Source organism: Clinocottus analis, unplaced genomic scaffold (genome assembly GCF_023055335.1).
Source record: "Clinocottus analis isolate CAN_PGR_092001 unplaced genomic scaffold, fCliAna1.0.p SCAF_24, whole genome shotgun sequence".
NCBI classification, from domain to species: Eukaryota; Metazoa; Chordata; class Actinopteri; order Perciformes; family Cottidae; genus Clinocottus; species Clinocottus analis.
Genome location: NW_027175976.1, coordinates 277,501 through 292,142, shown reverse-complemented (window position 1 = coordinate 292,142; position 14,642 = coordinate 277,501). Strand labels below are relative to the sequence as shown.

The 14,642-nt window shown below is 48.1% G+C and overlaps 2 protein-coding genes across 5 annotated transcripts in view; one reads left to right on the top strand and one right to left on the bottom strand.

The window, feature by feature from the left end:
- The first annotated feature begins 1,261 nt into the window (after positions 1 to 1,261).
- dusp27 (dual specificity phosphatase 27) lies at positions 1,262 to 7,165 on the top strand. Of its 2 annotated transcripts, XM_068590788.1 has the most exons (6): positions 1,262 to 1,291; positions 2,112 to 2,253; positions 2,435 to 2,553; positions 3,160 to 3,391; positions 3,510 to 3,727; positions 4,251 to 7,165. In XM_068590788.1, the coding sequence occupies exons 2-6, from the start codon at positions 2,129 to 2,131 to the stop codon at positions 6,932 to 6,934; spliced, it is 3,378 nt and encodes a 1,125-aa protein (XP_068446889.1). In that variant the 5' UTR covers positions 1,262 to 1,291; positions 2,112 to 2,128; the 3' UTR covers positions 6,935 to 7,165. The 2 variants fall into 2 exon arrangements, with proteins under 2 accessions (XP_068446889.1, XP_068446888.1); XM_068590787.1 differs by lacking the exon at positions 1,262 to 1,291 and having other exon boundaries at positions 2,105 to 2,253.
- Positions 7,166 to 8,716: 1,551 nt separating this feature from the next.
- LOC137794148 (SH3 domain-binding protein 4-A-like) overlaps positions 8,717 to 14,642 on the bottom strand; it is a 9,564-nt gene continuing 3,638 nt past the window's right edge. For all 3 annotated transcript variants that reach the window (XM_068590791.1, XM_068590789.1, XM_068590790.1), the window contains 3 exons: positions 12,800 to 14,642; positions 9,459 to 9,647; positions 8,717 to 9,121 (listed from right to left, as the gene is read on the bottom strand). The exon at positions 12,800 to 14,642 is cut by the window's right edge and continues 502 nt beyond it. In XM_068590791.1, the coding sequence (XP_068446892.1) occupies positions 8,897 to 9,121; positions 9,459 to 9,647; positions 12,800 to 14,642 (2,257 nt within the window). In that variant the 3' untranslated portion in view covers positions 8,717 to 8,896. The remainder of the gene's footprint in view (positions 9,122 to 9,458; positions 9,648 to 12,799) is intronic.

The following is a 14,642-nucleotide window of genomic DNA, read 5'->3' as shown; positions in this document are numbered from 1 at the left end:
GTGCTGCTTCGGCATTTAAATAATTAATCCCAGCAGAAGAACTTTAGCACTTAACTCAAGATTAGATTAATTAATCAGTTTTATTACATAAATACACAGAATCGTTCAAGCGGACATTTGTTTCTTTTCTCTCGTTTTATTCAGAAGATTTATTTATGTACTTTAACCTGCTGCTTAATGGACAATTTGTGTGTGTGTGTGTGTGTGTGTGTGTGTGTGTGTGTGTGTGTGTGTGTGTGTGTGTGTGTGTGTGTGTGTGTGTGTGTGTGTGTGTGTGTGTGTGTGTGTGTGTGTGAGAGAGAGAGAGAGAGATCAGCTGCATTCTCATGTTATAAATAGACGCTTGTCAGCTGACTTGAGATAAAACAGAGTTGTTCTTTGACGAAAGAGACAGAAGAAATGTAGCTCCAACTTTAATAAACAAGAGGACGGATGAAGAAGAGGAGAGGGGATGTACTTTATGGATGAAGAAAGATATAAAACAATGGAGGAAGCAGGGGACGGAAGCAAGGACAGAAGGAAGGAAGAAAGTACAGATGAGCACGAAGTAAAAGGAAAGTAGAAAAAGGAAATAAATAATAGAATACAGTAAAGTATGAAAAGGGGGAAGGAAAACTAATTGTATGAAATAAAGAACGATAGCAAGGGAAGGAAGGAAGGAAGGATGAAGAGGAAAAAAAGGAAATACGGAAGAAAGTATAACAAATAGAAAAGGATATAAACTGAAGGAGAAGGAAGAAAATGAGGGCGAAAGGAATAGAAAAAAGGACATGAAGAGTGAAAAAGTAAGGAAGTAGGAGACATTGGAGGATAAAAAAGACATGAAATCAGGAAGGACTGAGCAGGACATATTTCACATTAAAACACAAATAAACAAAGTAGTATCAAAAGTACTGGCAGCAGTACATGTACCAGGAGTATCAGAAGTACTGTGAGCAGTACTCTCATCCATGTACTGGGAGTATCAGAAGTACTGTGAGCAGTACTCTCATCCATGTACTGGGAGTATCAGAAGTACTGTGAGCAGTACTCTCATCCATGTACTGGGAGTATCAGAAGTACTGTGAGCAGTACTCTCATCCATGTACTGGGAGTATCAGAAGTACTGTGAGCAGTACTCTCATCCATGTACTGGGAGTATCAGAAGTACTGTGAGCAGTACTCTCATCCATGTACTGGGAGTACTGGTGTCGGGTGTCGGCGCTCTGCCGGCCTGTTGGGGGAGGACTCTCTAACTGTAGCGTCAGTCTGGACGCCATCGGCTTCACACACACTTCTTCAGACCCCCAAGGTAAGAACACACACACTCTCTCACACACACACACACACACACACACACACACAGAACGGTGGTGTTTCGTTTGAAGTCGTCCTCTCGTCTCAGTTCTGTCTCTTCTGGTTCTCCTCGTTTTAAAGTTTGAAGTGTTTTCCTCCCGGAGGCCTGGAGGCTGCAGCTGTCGCTCTGATAAAAATAGATCCTCTCACACTCCTCACACACTCCTTTAAAAACAAGTACGCACACAGGATTTAAACACAAACAAGAATAAAAACACATCAAGAAAACAAGACAGAATATAATATTGTATTTGTAATAGAATTCTATGATGATTTACATCAAATATGTATTTATACAGTGTTCTTTTAGTACTTTTACTAGAACCTGTACTTCTACCACAATGTACAAATGTAAGCTTTCTGTCTTCTATTTTTCTTGATTTCTTTTGAAATAATTAAGACTATTTGCTGAGAGTAGCGTGCAGCAGCCGGTTAGCTTAGCTTAGCATAAAGACTGGAAACGGGGGGAAACTGCTAGCCTGGCTGTGTCCAGGCAGCTCACAGATGAACGCATTATAATCTCAGTTATATCATCTTTTGAAAAGGAGAACTGTTTGTTCATCATGCACAATCATTTAGTTCATAAAGCCATGACATCATTTCTATGTTCGCGACCTGACATCACCTTTAGATCCTCAGGCACGTCTTTGCGGATGATTCATTTCTATCACGTGCACATTGTGTCACACATCGTCCCTCTTTATAAACGTCTCCTTATTGATTTATAAAAAGAAACTAGCGACATGACAAGTGTTTAATTTGTGTTTTGATGGCAGGAGGGATCCTGGCTGCCATGGCCTCGACCACTGAGAGCGCAGGGCTCCAGGATCAGACGGTTCCTGGCGGCGAGGAGGAGCAGGAGGAGCAGAGGAGCGTCCGAGGGATCCAGTCTCATTACCTCCGCTGTCCCTCTCCCAGGTATGAGGGGACCTGGAGGTCCACACAGACTCCTGTCTGCTTACACAGGTTTAAGAGAACCAAGAGGAGCATGACGAGCTGCTCCTTTCATTCTAATACACATATTTATAAATGTTTTGATGATCTGTTGGGTTCCTCTCTTATTAAAGCTCCTTCCTCTTTCTCCTCTTCCTCTCGGTAGCTTCTCGATGGCTTCAGAGTCCAGGTTCTCCATGATCTCCGGCTCCGACGCCGCCAGCATCTTCATGGAGCCCATCCACCTGTCGTCGGCCATCGCTGCCAAGAAGATCATCGGCGAGGGTGAGACGGCTGAGTTGAAGACGACAGTCATGACATGAAGTCGTTTTCATTATGTATGAAATGTCACAATGATGTCTTCCGCCGTGGATAAACACAGATCACGTCAGGCCGTCCTCACCCAAATAATGTGTGATTTCTGAGTCCACATCCGACGCGTCTAATTCCGTCGAGCGCTCTTCAATTACAGCCGGCCCTCGGCTCGTTAGCGGCCGAAGGAGCCGAGGCGCTCTGATTGAGGGCATTAGCTCGGAGGACACGCCGCGGAGCTTTAATGGACGATGCATGTTTCATCTGCAGGGGAGGACGAGGACGCGCTAACGCAGAGAGACGTGTGTTTTAATGCGCAGGCCTCTGAAGTTTCCTTCTTAACTCTCATCCTTTTATATGAGAAACATTTATATGTCCACGAAGCTATGATACAATCAATATATTAGCTCTGAGAAAGACAAGACGAACATATTCAATGGTAAATTTTGTGAAATATGTTGGTTTTCCAACAGAAAGGTATTCCTGTATTATTATCAGAGGGACGCAGTCTCTGTATTCTGATTATTATTATTACGACTATTTCAAAGGTCAACACATTTAGTTCACATCTGTCCTCAGAGCTGCCGCCTCGCGGCGTGCGCGCCGAGTCCGTCCCCGAGTCCATGCTGGAGACGGCCGAGCAGCTGATGGTGGAGGACCTCTACAACCGCGTCAAGGACATGATCGACGAGCGCAGCCCCTACAACACCCCCTGTGTGCTGGACATCCAGAGGGCCATGGTGCAGGACCGCCTGGAGGCCCCCCTCAACCCCGTGGACGAGGTCTGGCCCGGCGTCTTCATCGCCGAGAAGTGAGTACAGCAAACACTGAATGGGAAGTGTTGGGGGTCGACCGCTCGGTTCGCGTGTCTGATTCCTCCTCACGCGGGAAAACGCATCGTGGTTTCGTGATATTTTTTCTCGTTTCAGATCCGTCGCGGTGAACAAGGCTCGCCTGAAGCGAATGGGCGTCACCCACGTCCTGAACGCGGCCCACGGCACGGGCGTGTACACGGGCGAGTCCTTCTACGCCGGCATGCAGCTGCAGTACATGGGCGTCGAGGTGGACGACTTCCCCGACTCCGACATCTCGCCGCACTTCCGGCCCACCGCCGAGTTCTTGGACGATGCTCTGCTGACGCACAAGGGTGAGAGAGGCTGTTTCCTCTTGTGACGATGATGATGATGAAGGTTATGTCCATCTGCATCCATTTACTGGAGCCCTTTGAATAATACCCTCAGCTGTTCATTCACTTGTTTTGAATCACACAATCATTTGAGACACAAAGGTTTCAAACACAAATTTAATTTAATGGAGATAAATGAAACTAAAAGCTCGCCTGTGTTATTTTCTATTATTTCTCCTCCAATAAATAATAATATGCATATTATTGTCTCTAACTTTACATGATGCCTTTTATTATTTTTTTATTTCCATGCACGACGCATTCATCTCGCTGTTGGCGGGCGGAGCTCGACCGTGACGCAGTCAAAGTTTCTGAGAAATGTTTTCTGCGACGGAGAACAGTCTGCGACTGATTCACAAAGCGTTGCCTCGAGAAAAGAAATCGCTTTTAGATGCCAAATTGATTTTATTATATAATTAGAATAATTTATTCATGAACTATTATTTCTTGAGGAAGCTCTACTTCTTGTCTGGTCTCCGTGCAGGAAAGGTCCTGGTCGTGTCCATGATGGGCGTCAGCCGCTCGGCCGTGCTGGTGGCGTCCTACCTGATGATCTTCCAGCACATGACCGTCATGGAGGCCCTGACCTCCATGAGGAAGAAGCGTGCCATCAACCCCAACGAGGGCTTCCTGAAGCAGCTGCGGACCCTCAACGAGAACCTGATGGAGGAGCGCGACGATGACGACGAAACGCTCAGCCAGTGCTCCGTCGTCGATGCTCGCGCTCGCATCTTCGGCGAGGAAGAGGAGGACGATGATACGGACGAAGAGGAAGAGCAGAGTATGATCGGGGTGAAGGCGCACTCCATCGTGATGGAGGAAGAGGAGGACGTACAGAGTGTGATGAGCAGCGTCGCCTCCTCTGCGGCTGCCGCGGCGCTCGGCAGCCGACCGACCGCGGCGCCGGACGACCGGGCGCCGATTCCAGGAGATGTCGTCCTGCCGGAGACAGAGGGCGGAGAGGATGGCGACGATGAGGAGGACGGCCTGGACAGCATGATCCACGAGTGGCAGCGGAGGAACGAGAAATACCAGAACGACGACTGGTGGGAGGCGCAGCTGAACAGTGACGGCGAGGACGCGGAATCTGTCGGCGAGGGGCGACTGAAGAAGACGCCCCTGGATGTGGAGAGCGTCACCAGCGAGGACGTACGCGCCGTGAAAGAGCGGCTGAGGCGCCGCGGCAGACGTTCGGCCTCGGACGCGATGTCCACCTCCAGCTGCATGAGCTACTCCGACCTCTGGAAACAGCGGCTGAAGGAAATCGAGGAACAAGCCGCCGCTCGCTACCGCAAGAAGGAGGACGAGGACGGCAGCGAGAGCGCCGACACAGAAGCAGGGAGGAAAAAGATTGACGACGAGGTGGAGAGCCTCCTCTCTGACACCAGCTCCATGTACAACTTTTGCCAGAAGAACAAGGAGAAGATGACGCCTTTGGAGCGCTGGCGCGTCAAGAGGATCCAGTTTGGCTGGAACAAGAAGGATCGAGAGGACGGAGAGAAAAGTTCTGCTGCAGACGGAGAGCGAGGTGGCGGCGAGGGAGAAGCCAAGACGCCGTCGTTTCAAGACGTCAACCTGACGGCGTACCAGACGTGGAAGCTGAAGCAGCAGAGGCGCCTCGGGGAGGAGAACACGGAGGAGCTGGTGGAGATGAGTCGCGGCGAGGACTCTGCGACGGTCAAGCGAAGGCAGAGACGCGAGGAGATCCTGGAGCGATCGAAGAAGACGCTGGAGGAGAGCCAGTCCATCTGTGGCTGGGAGGACGGGAGCTGCGTCAGCGGCGGCACGATACCCCTCTCCGCCTTCTGGGCCGGAGCCGGAGTCACGGGCCCGCCGAGCGTCGCAAACGACGACAACATGTCCGTGCTCAGCGGCAGGTCGTCCGTCATATCCTCGGTTTCACAGGCCCGTGGCGCAAGAACCGTCAATCCCATCGCACCGGTTCCTCCTATCCTCCCGGTTCCCACGGTGCAGGGCCCCGGAGGAGAACCCATGGTCAATCTGGCCAGCATCCAAAACTGGATCGCCAACGTCGTCTCTGAAACAATCAAGCAGAAGCAGACCGAGATGAGCCTGCCTCCTCCGTCGCGGGCTGGATCGGAGTTCAGCTTCAGCGGCGGGGGCAGCCTGATTTCAGGCCGCGGCGTGGACGACGACAGAGGCTCCCTGCTGAGTGCCGCTTCCTACTCCAGTGCGCTGTCCCGAGGTCGCAGCAGGGCGACGACGGTCCTCTCCGGTGCCGGCTCGAGCGCCGTCTCCGGCCTCAGCGGAAGAAGCTCCACTGTGGGATCCAAGAAAGACAAGATCACCACCACCAGCGTCCCTTTGTTCAGCCTCTTCCAGGACCAGGTCGACATGGGCAAACTGGACGCCATGGACAAGGAGATCAAGTCGGAGATGAGGAGCAAGATGGCCGCCTACGAGAAGAAGAAGATCCTGGAGGACAACAAGCGCAGCACGCTGTACAAGAAGAAGAAGCCAAAGGAGGACGAAGACGAGGAGGACGAGAGAACGGAGGAGTTTCTGGAGGAAGCAAAGAAGAAGGAGAAACCCACGCGGACCTTCGGCCTCTCCGGGTGTCTGAACCTCAACCCGGCACTGGAAAAAGATCAGAACACCAGCGTGGACGACTGGCTGACGAGCGTCCGGCCTCCTCCGAGAAAACACGCCGCCGGCTCATCGGAGGATCCCTACGACGACCTCGACGCCTCCGCGTCCGAATTTGACTTCTCCAGCCGCAGGGCGTCATATGCCGTCGGCGAAGAGGACGAGGAAACTCTCGGCGTTTCCTCCGGATACAGGTCACGGCTCCACGAGCATCCATCGAGTGAAGACACTTGCAACGGGTTTGCGGCATCCCTCGGATACAGGAAGTCGTACGCCACTTACGGCGAGAGGGACGAGGCCGCGGAGAGCTCCCACGACCTCGCCGCCAAGAGGAAGTTCACCCATCATTCACGGTACGAAGGCAGCGAGACGGAAGGGAGTAGGAGTTGGAGGGAGGAAGCCATCAATGCGGAGGAGGAGGAGGATGACATCGCCACCTTCATCGCTCAAACCAGGCAGAGGGCCCGAGCCCGAGCCGCCGCCGAGGCCGAAGACGACGAGGTGCTGGCGGCCTGGCGGGCGCAGCAGGAGGCGAAGTCACAGAGCAGAAGTGACTCTTAGAAGATGTCGAAGATCTGAGCTCATCACAGACTTCAAATCTGAGGAATTTATTTCCCAAAAAGTAAAAAATATCTTGCAAAACATCAAAAATCTACTGGAAACACTTGTGATTATTGTTCAAGAAACACTAATAATTGTTTTTGTGGATTTATGTATTTGGAAAAAAGAAAACCTGTTAAAATCAATATCAGTCAAGAAAAGATGCACTTTGTTCTTCTTGTCATCCTTGTTATTAACACAATATTAATATACATATATTATTGTTTTAATAAAATATGAATAATTCATATTATTAGTAGTATTGTCATTTTTGTTTTAATGAATACATAATTATTATATCTAGAAAATGTTGCTCGATGTAGTAAAATATAGTATAATTCTTAAATATTGACAAGTCAAAATGGACAGAAGTGTGTGTGTGTGTGTGTGTGTGTGTGTGTGTGTGTGTGTGGAATCCAACATGTGTGCACTGTGTACTTTTGTACACAGACATAAAGAATGTGCAGGGGTCCTGTCGCTCGTGGGGAGCCGTGATCCCTGTTCTGTATGTTGAAGTGTCCTTGAGCAAGACACTGAAGCTCCACAGTAGCACACTGCTCCTTAATGAATACTGCTTGCTTTATTAGAATTCATCAAGTTCCTCTTGTTTTAATGAAGAATGTGTCCTGTTGAAGTCCAGGTGTGTGTAACAGGCTGCGCTGCGCATGCGCGACTCTTTGATTTTTGGCATTTTGCCAAAAGCTCATCTTTATGAGGTCTTTGTTAGGTTTTTTCTGCTGTTGCGTCTCTCATCAGAAAACAGACCTCAGCTCAATATTAAGCATGAATTGAGAGTCCGTATCAAATCTATAACCCTGTTTTAAAAAGATGTGTAGAGGAAAGCAGCTCACTGAACCACTGATGCAAGCTGATGCTCACACATCTGCACTCATTCTGTTTTGTTTAGCACAAAAATAGTTTATTGTTTTCCACAATAAGCTATTTAGTAGTAACTAAATATTAGTTATTTTTTGCACGGATATAACTTTATTTTCATTTTTCTTCAAAGTGATAACATTTTTTTTCCTACCATCATTGTTGTGGAAATTGTTAATAATTATTGTGAGGAATAATTAACATTGATATGTGATCAGACAGTCACTTCACATATTGTTATTAAAAGGTGATCTGTGGAACTTTGTGATTCAGGATGTTTGTATCAAACAAGTAGCCCTTCAGATTATTTGGTACCTTGAAGTAGCTCTGGGTTTCAAAAAGGTTGCTGACCACTGTTTTAATGAATGGTCTTAAAATAACAGCCACCAGATGGCAGCAACTCGTTGCACATTTTTTAAGAAACGTGTGTGTGTTTTCTGTGGCTGATTAGCCTAGCTTAGCACAAAGACTAGAAGCGGGGGGTAACTGCTAGCATTACTCCAGAGAGCTTTTCACTGAACTAAGCTACAATAAAGATTACTTTACTGAAACATTGAACACTGCAATTAATATTAAAACACTTATGGAATAAATACAATATAATCCTTTATTGTCAATATAATTCTAGTGAAAGCCATTAATCAACAATAAAAACATGAAATCTAGATTATTTCACTTAGTTCCATATTCAAAGTGTTTTAATTTCCAAACACATTTCGATAAATCAGATTTTCTGCACACACAAGTTTTAAATCTTCTGTTTTATTGAAAGTTGAACAGAAACAGAACATGAATATAAATATATAAACTCTTCGTGTTCATACTCCAAACAGAAACACTGCAGAACATATTGAAACACATCAACAACAAACAATTAAAACAATAAAAGCTTCTCAACTGATTAAATAAACACATTTAACAAAAAAGTTTTTTTCACAGTTTCAAGTCTTTTTTCTCTCTTTAATTTAATGCATTTTATATTTATGCTACCTTGGACAGTAGAAGGTCAAAGGTCAGATCTCAATCTGTCTGACAGGCAAAAGGAGCTCACACGGCAAAGTCCCCGTGGCCGGTGGGGCAGAAGGCGGCGCCGCGCAGCGGGTCCAGGCAGTTGACGAGGATCAGTGTGCCGGTCAGGTGCTTCCACCGCCGGGTGATGGGGTTCCTCATGCGGTCCAGGCCCAGGTGCAGCTCCTGGATCACGTCCCGGTAGCTGTCCCCCACGTGGGCGGCCCACGTCAGCAGGAAGTCGTAGGCCGGCTTCCACATGGACTGCAGGGTGAGAGAGAGAAGGTCCAGGGTCAAAGGTCAGAGGCTCAGACCTGCAGGTCTTCAATCAGATTTAGAAACCTCCACGTGGACCAGGAGGATCCACATTATGTGCTCTTCTTCATGGCTTTCTTAGTGTCTTTACTTAAAGACGTGTGTACACCTTTAAGACGTGTTTATGTCTTTAATTAAAGACGTGTGTACAACTTTAAGACGTGTTTATGTCTTTAATTAAAGACGTGTGTACACCCTTAGGACGTATTTATGTATTTGATTAAAGAGAGAGAAAGAAGAGGAGGTCAGGGACCTGTCTGGTCCTGAGGACGGACCCGGGTCTCACCTCGTGGTCCAGCAGGCCGTTGCGGTCGCGGTGCGGCGCCTCGTACGCCTCCATCTGCTGCCGGGACACACGGGCCAGCTTGTCGGCCAGCTCCCGCCACCTGAAGGCCACCTCCACCGCCGTGGTGAGCAGCACCAGGTCCAGCACCAGCCGGGCCACTAGGCCCTGGCAGTCCATCTTCAGCAGCGCCTGGAGACCAGGAGACCAGGGGGCGGGGCTTAGTATTCATATGGAAGACCTTACTGTGCTCAGACTGTTTTTCTGCACGCAGAAATTTTATTTTGAAGGACACTCTGATGACATCTACTTCCAGCGGATGGTTTGAAAAACAACGTTAATCAGGAAGATGTGAATCCTTTAAAGTAATAATAAAGCTTTACTTGTTCCCACACACACACACACGCACACACACACACACACACACACACACACACACACACACACACACACACACACACACTCACTCACTCACTCAAACTTGTTTTTGCACAACTTGTGTTTTTATGTGCAAAAGCAGAAACACCACCCCTGAACATGTATTGCGTTCTTCTGGTACTTTCAGTCTCCAGCTTAACAGAACAATAAAGCCAAAGACTGCAGTTTAATTTTGGGATTCTGCAGGAAGTTTGGCTCCTGATGGTTCTGGTTCAGTTCCAGGCTGCTCTGAGGGGTCAGACGTCCTGCGGGATGCGTTCACTTTAAACTATCTGTTTTACCTCAGCTCCCCCCAGCAGCCCGGCTGCGAGCGGCGGATTGATTACAGCAGCGCTGCGCCCGGCTCTCTGCACGGATCTATAATTTAACACCGCTCGGCCTTTCAGACCCGACGGACTCGACGGACCCGCTCCGGTCCTCAGTAACCCGAACCTCGCCGTTAAAGGATCTACCAGGTGTCAGATGCCCCCGGGTCCTCCAGCTCCGTTTCATGGCTTCATAGTTTCATGGCTTCATGGTTTCATGGCTTCATGGTTTCATGGTTTCATGGCTTCATGGCTTCATGGTTTCATGGCTTCATGCTTTCATGGTTTCATGGCTTCATGGTTTCATGGCTTCATGTCTTCATGGTTTCATGGTTTCATGGCTCCATGGTTTCATGGCTTCATGGCTTCATGGTTTCATGGCTTCATGGCTTTATGGTTTCATGGCTTCATGGTTTCATGGCTTCATGGCTTCATGGTTTCATGGCTTCATGGCTTCATGGTTTCATGGCTTCATGGCTTCATGGTTTCATGGCTTCAAGGCTTTATGGTTTCATGGTTTCATGGCTTCATGGTTTCATGGCTTCATGGCTTCATGGTTTCATGGCTTCATGGTTTCATGGCTTCATGGTTTCATGGCTTCATGGTTTCATGGCTTCATGGCTTCATGGTTTCATGGCTTCATGGTTTCATGGTTTCATGGCATCATGGTTTCATGGCTTCATGGTTTCATGGCTTCATGGCTTCAGTGTGTAGTGTGTCTCTTCCTCCTCTCATTACACAAACCACAGGAGGGAAAGAAGCTTCTTGATCTCATGACGACTTCCAGTTTAAACTGCTCATCGATTCCTGATCAATACTGCATCCCATCCTTTCCCAAAACGTCTGTCCAATCAACCAATCTGCATGCGTACGTGGTCTTACTACACCCACATTCTGTGTGCAATGCTCGACACTTTTATTGGGACCATTACACAGATTTGTGTCTTTTGGGTCCTAAAAGGATCCGGTCTTGGAGGAACAAAAGCCTCATAATTAACAGAACGAACGCCTTGTTTGCTCATCGAGGATTTTGTAGCCAGCGTTCCTCAACGTAAGAATGTTTTATTGAGTAACAGTTACATCAGAAAGCCTTTTCTCCCTTTGAAGAGGTTTCGTACATCGAGCCTGAGTGACTTACCTTGTTCCTGCATTTACACATTCATGCATTCACACATGCATCCACGCATTCACGCATTCACACTTTCACACATTCATGCATTCATGCATTTACACATTCATGCATTCACACATGCATCCATGCATTTACACTTTCACGCATTCACACATTCATGCATTTACACATTCATGCATTCACACATGCATCCACGCGTTCACATATTCATGCATGCATCCACGCGTTCACATATTCACGCATTCATGCATACATGCGTTCACATATTCACGCATCCATGCATACATGCATTCACACATTCATGCATCCATGCATTCCTGCATCCACACATTCATGCATCCACGCATTTCTGCATCTACGCATTCAGGCATTCATTCATTCATGCATCCACGCACACCTTTGGAGGCTTTATAGCCGGTGTTGTGCAGCTGCAGGCCGGGATGTTTTTGCTTTTTATATGTTTTAGATGCGTGTGCACAAACATACCCGGGAGAAAATCATCTTAGGACGACCTCATCTTCAAAAAATACATTTACTTTCCAGGAAAAACTTTTTAAATAATTGAAAACACTCGGGCAATCATAAATATACGTCTAATCTTGGGTCATATTACAATATGTCCTTTATCCATATTTTAATAGTTGACATGAAGCCTCTTATGTCTCATTATGTCTGAATGCCCTTCTACCAAACGGCAGAAGCTCATGAATAGCGCTGCAAAAGGTAAACAGCTGTCGAAGAAAAACTTGAGCACCTCATCAGTTGAGCTCCACATGTCAGAAAAAGAGAAAAATGTTCATCGTAATTCCTCATAACTTGAGTTAAGTGCTTTCTTTGTCTGATCAACAGTCTGGAACATAAAGATATGAATTGAGTGTCAAAAAAGAGAAGAAAAGCAGCAAATCCACAAACGAGAGAAGCCGGAACTATTGGATGTTTTGTCAAACATTGACTTATTGTTTGACGTGTTATCAAATGTTTTTTTAAAAATTAGCATTTTAGACATATTTGTTTCTTACCGTTTAATTTTTAATTGTGTTTTTATTACTGTTCTGTTTATTTATATTACTTGATCCGTGAATAAGGGCTGCTGTAATCCCGTAATTCCCCCACTGAGGGACTAATAAAGGATTATCTTATTTTATCTCTCTCTTCACTTGTTTGCATTGTACATTTCTTGAACATAATATCTTTTGCAGCAGTATTATAGAAAGTCTGTTTTCAGCTTCTAAAATTTGAGAATTTCCTTTTTTTCTCTGTTCTTTCACATCAAATTCACTACATTTGGGTTTTGGACTGTTGGTCAGCTAAAACCAGCAACCTAAAGACATTGTCCGGGTCCAGCTCTAAGAACTTGACATAGACCTTAAATGTAGACCTTGTTTGGGCATAGACAGATTTTCATCCCACTGATAACAACCCAACCAGTTTGTTTGAGAAATGAGAAATAAAAACACGACCGCTCTCACCATCATGAGTTCCCTCTGGAAGGACTTCCTCTCCCTGTTCTCCATGTTCGTGCACTCCTCTTTGAGTTTCTCTAGAACCGACGCCACCTTCTCCGGCTCGTTGTCCAGCTCGGTCCGGCAAAAGTAATTCAGCGGCAAGTTCCCGTTCCCGAGGGCGTCGGCAAACGCCCTCCAGCTGCCCACGTTCTCCATTAGAATCGTCCTGACGCTTGCGTAGATGTACGTGAGGAACTTGCAAGGCTTCAGGATCTGCTCCAGCAGCATCGTGGTCGTGAGGTCCGGCCCACACCAATAAATGGGCTTGACCTTCCCCAGAACTAAAACGTTCTTAGCGTGCACGAGGCCCAGCTTTCCCTGATAGTATCCAATGTACCACTCTTTGGTCCGCAGCTGGCCTCGCAGTTTGATTCTCTCCTCGCTGAGCAAAGCGATAACATCCCCCTTCTTGTACTCCAACAGATATGTGCTCTTTTGCTGCCTGATCACCGTTTTGAGCAACTTGCCGAATTTCAGGTTGGTGATGCAGCGGTCCTGAAACTTTGGGTATTTGGATGTGACAGCCAGCGGCGAGAGGACGATCTTATCCACCTCTCTCTTTTTCAGAAACCGCCTTTGGCCAGTTGTCCTTGCGCCGGCCGTTGCCGGCGGGGGCGACGGTGTTTGGACGCAGAACTGAGTGAGGATGCAGTCAAGGGCGTCCTTGAGTTGGACCCTGAGAGTGAAGTCTGAAATGCTGTCGGGGTTGTGCGATGTGATCATGTACAGGAGCCGGCTGACTTTTCCCAGTTTGACCTGAAACCCCCGAATCACCCCAGCACTCTCGTTGGCCCTCACCTGGTAGTTGGACATGTTGGAGTACAAACCCACCTGCAGGTCCTGAGGGTACCCCAGCGCAAACTGGTGCTTCCCCCACAGCTGCAGGGCCACCGGCGGGCTGGAGCCGGCCTGTCGGCTCACCTCGTTAACCAGCAAGGTGTTCGGGGCGCAGTCATGTCCAAACATGGCCACGACGGTCTTGAAGGAAGGGTGGATGTGCTTGGGCCCGTACACGCCCAGAGTCACCTTCCTCTGCACGTGGTCCCAAACGGTGGTGTTGTGGCTGACGTACTGGGACTGAACCACAACAGCCACATACATGCAAGGCTCGAGACTGTCCAGCTGCACCTGGATGGTGTCATTGTAAAGGTACGCGTTGGGGATGGGCGTGTACGGCCCTTCTTTGCAGTCACTTCGAACACAAAGCACCTCCGCAGTGTGACAGCTGTCCTTCTTGACAGCGACCAAGACCTTCATCTCCAACGTGAGGAAGGACTTGGTCTCCATGTTGCTCAGCTTAATCTCCAGCACAGGGCTGACGGTTGAGCAGCGGTCTCCGTTGAGCTCCAGAGGAGGGTCGAGTAAGGCTTTCATGGAGATCTGCTGAGTGTCTCCTTGGCTGACGTGGCCCTCGGGGATGTGGATGCTGATCTGGGTGTCCGGGAGCTGAACGACGCCTCCGTTGCAGTCCAGCCTGCACACGATGTTGGTCTCCACTGGCTGCGTTTGGCCCCATCCAGGACTCTGGCCCAGGGAGTCCAGGTCATGGCAAGACCTGGCCAGCTTTCTGTGGTTCAACCACGCAGTCCTGAAGTCCTCCCTGCTCTGAAATTGCTCTGGTGAAGGGGCCTTAAGGCCTGTGAAGAATCCTGAAGAAGGTAACGTTGGATTGGACTGCGCCTGCAGTACTGACAATTCAGAGAGACTGTGCGATCGTTTACTCCTGAAAAACGGGTTGTCCCTTTGGATGTTCGGGGCCACCTCTCGATATGGGCTTGTGGCATTGTCAATGTGGCAGCTGCTGAAC

Bases quoted from the DNA above. Each gene is read 5' to 3' on its own strand.
- dusp27 (XM_068590787.1), top strand. From the start codon at position 2,105: ATGGCAGGAGGGATCCTGGCTGCCATGGCCTCGACCACTGAGAGCGCA. The intron at 3,392-3,509 runs GTGAGTACAGCA...TTCTCGTTTCAG, and splicing joins GGCGTCTTCATCGCCGAGAA to ATCCGTCGCGGTGAACAAGG. The intron at 3,728-4,250 runs GTGAGAGAGGCT...GTCTCCGTGCAG, and splicing joins TGCTCTGCTGACGCACAAGG to GAAAGGTCCTGGTCGTGTCC.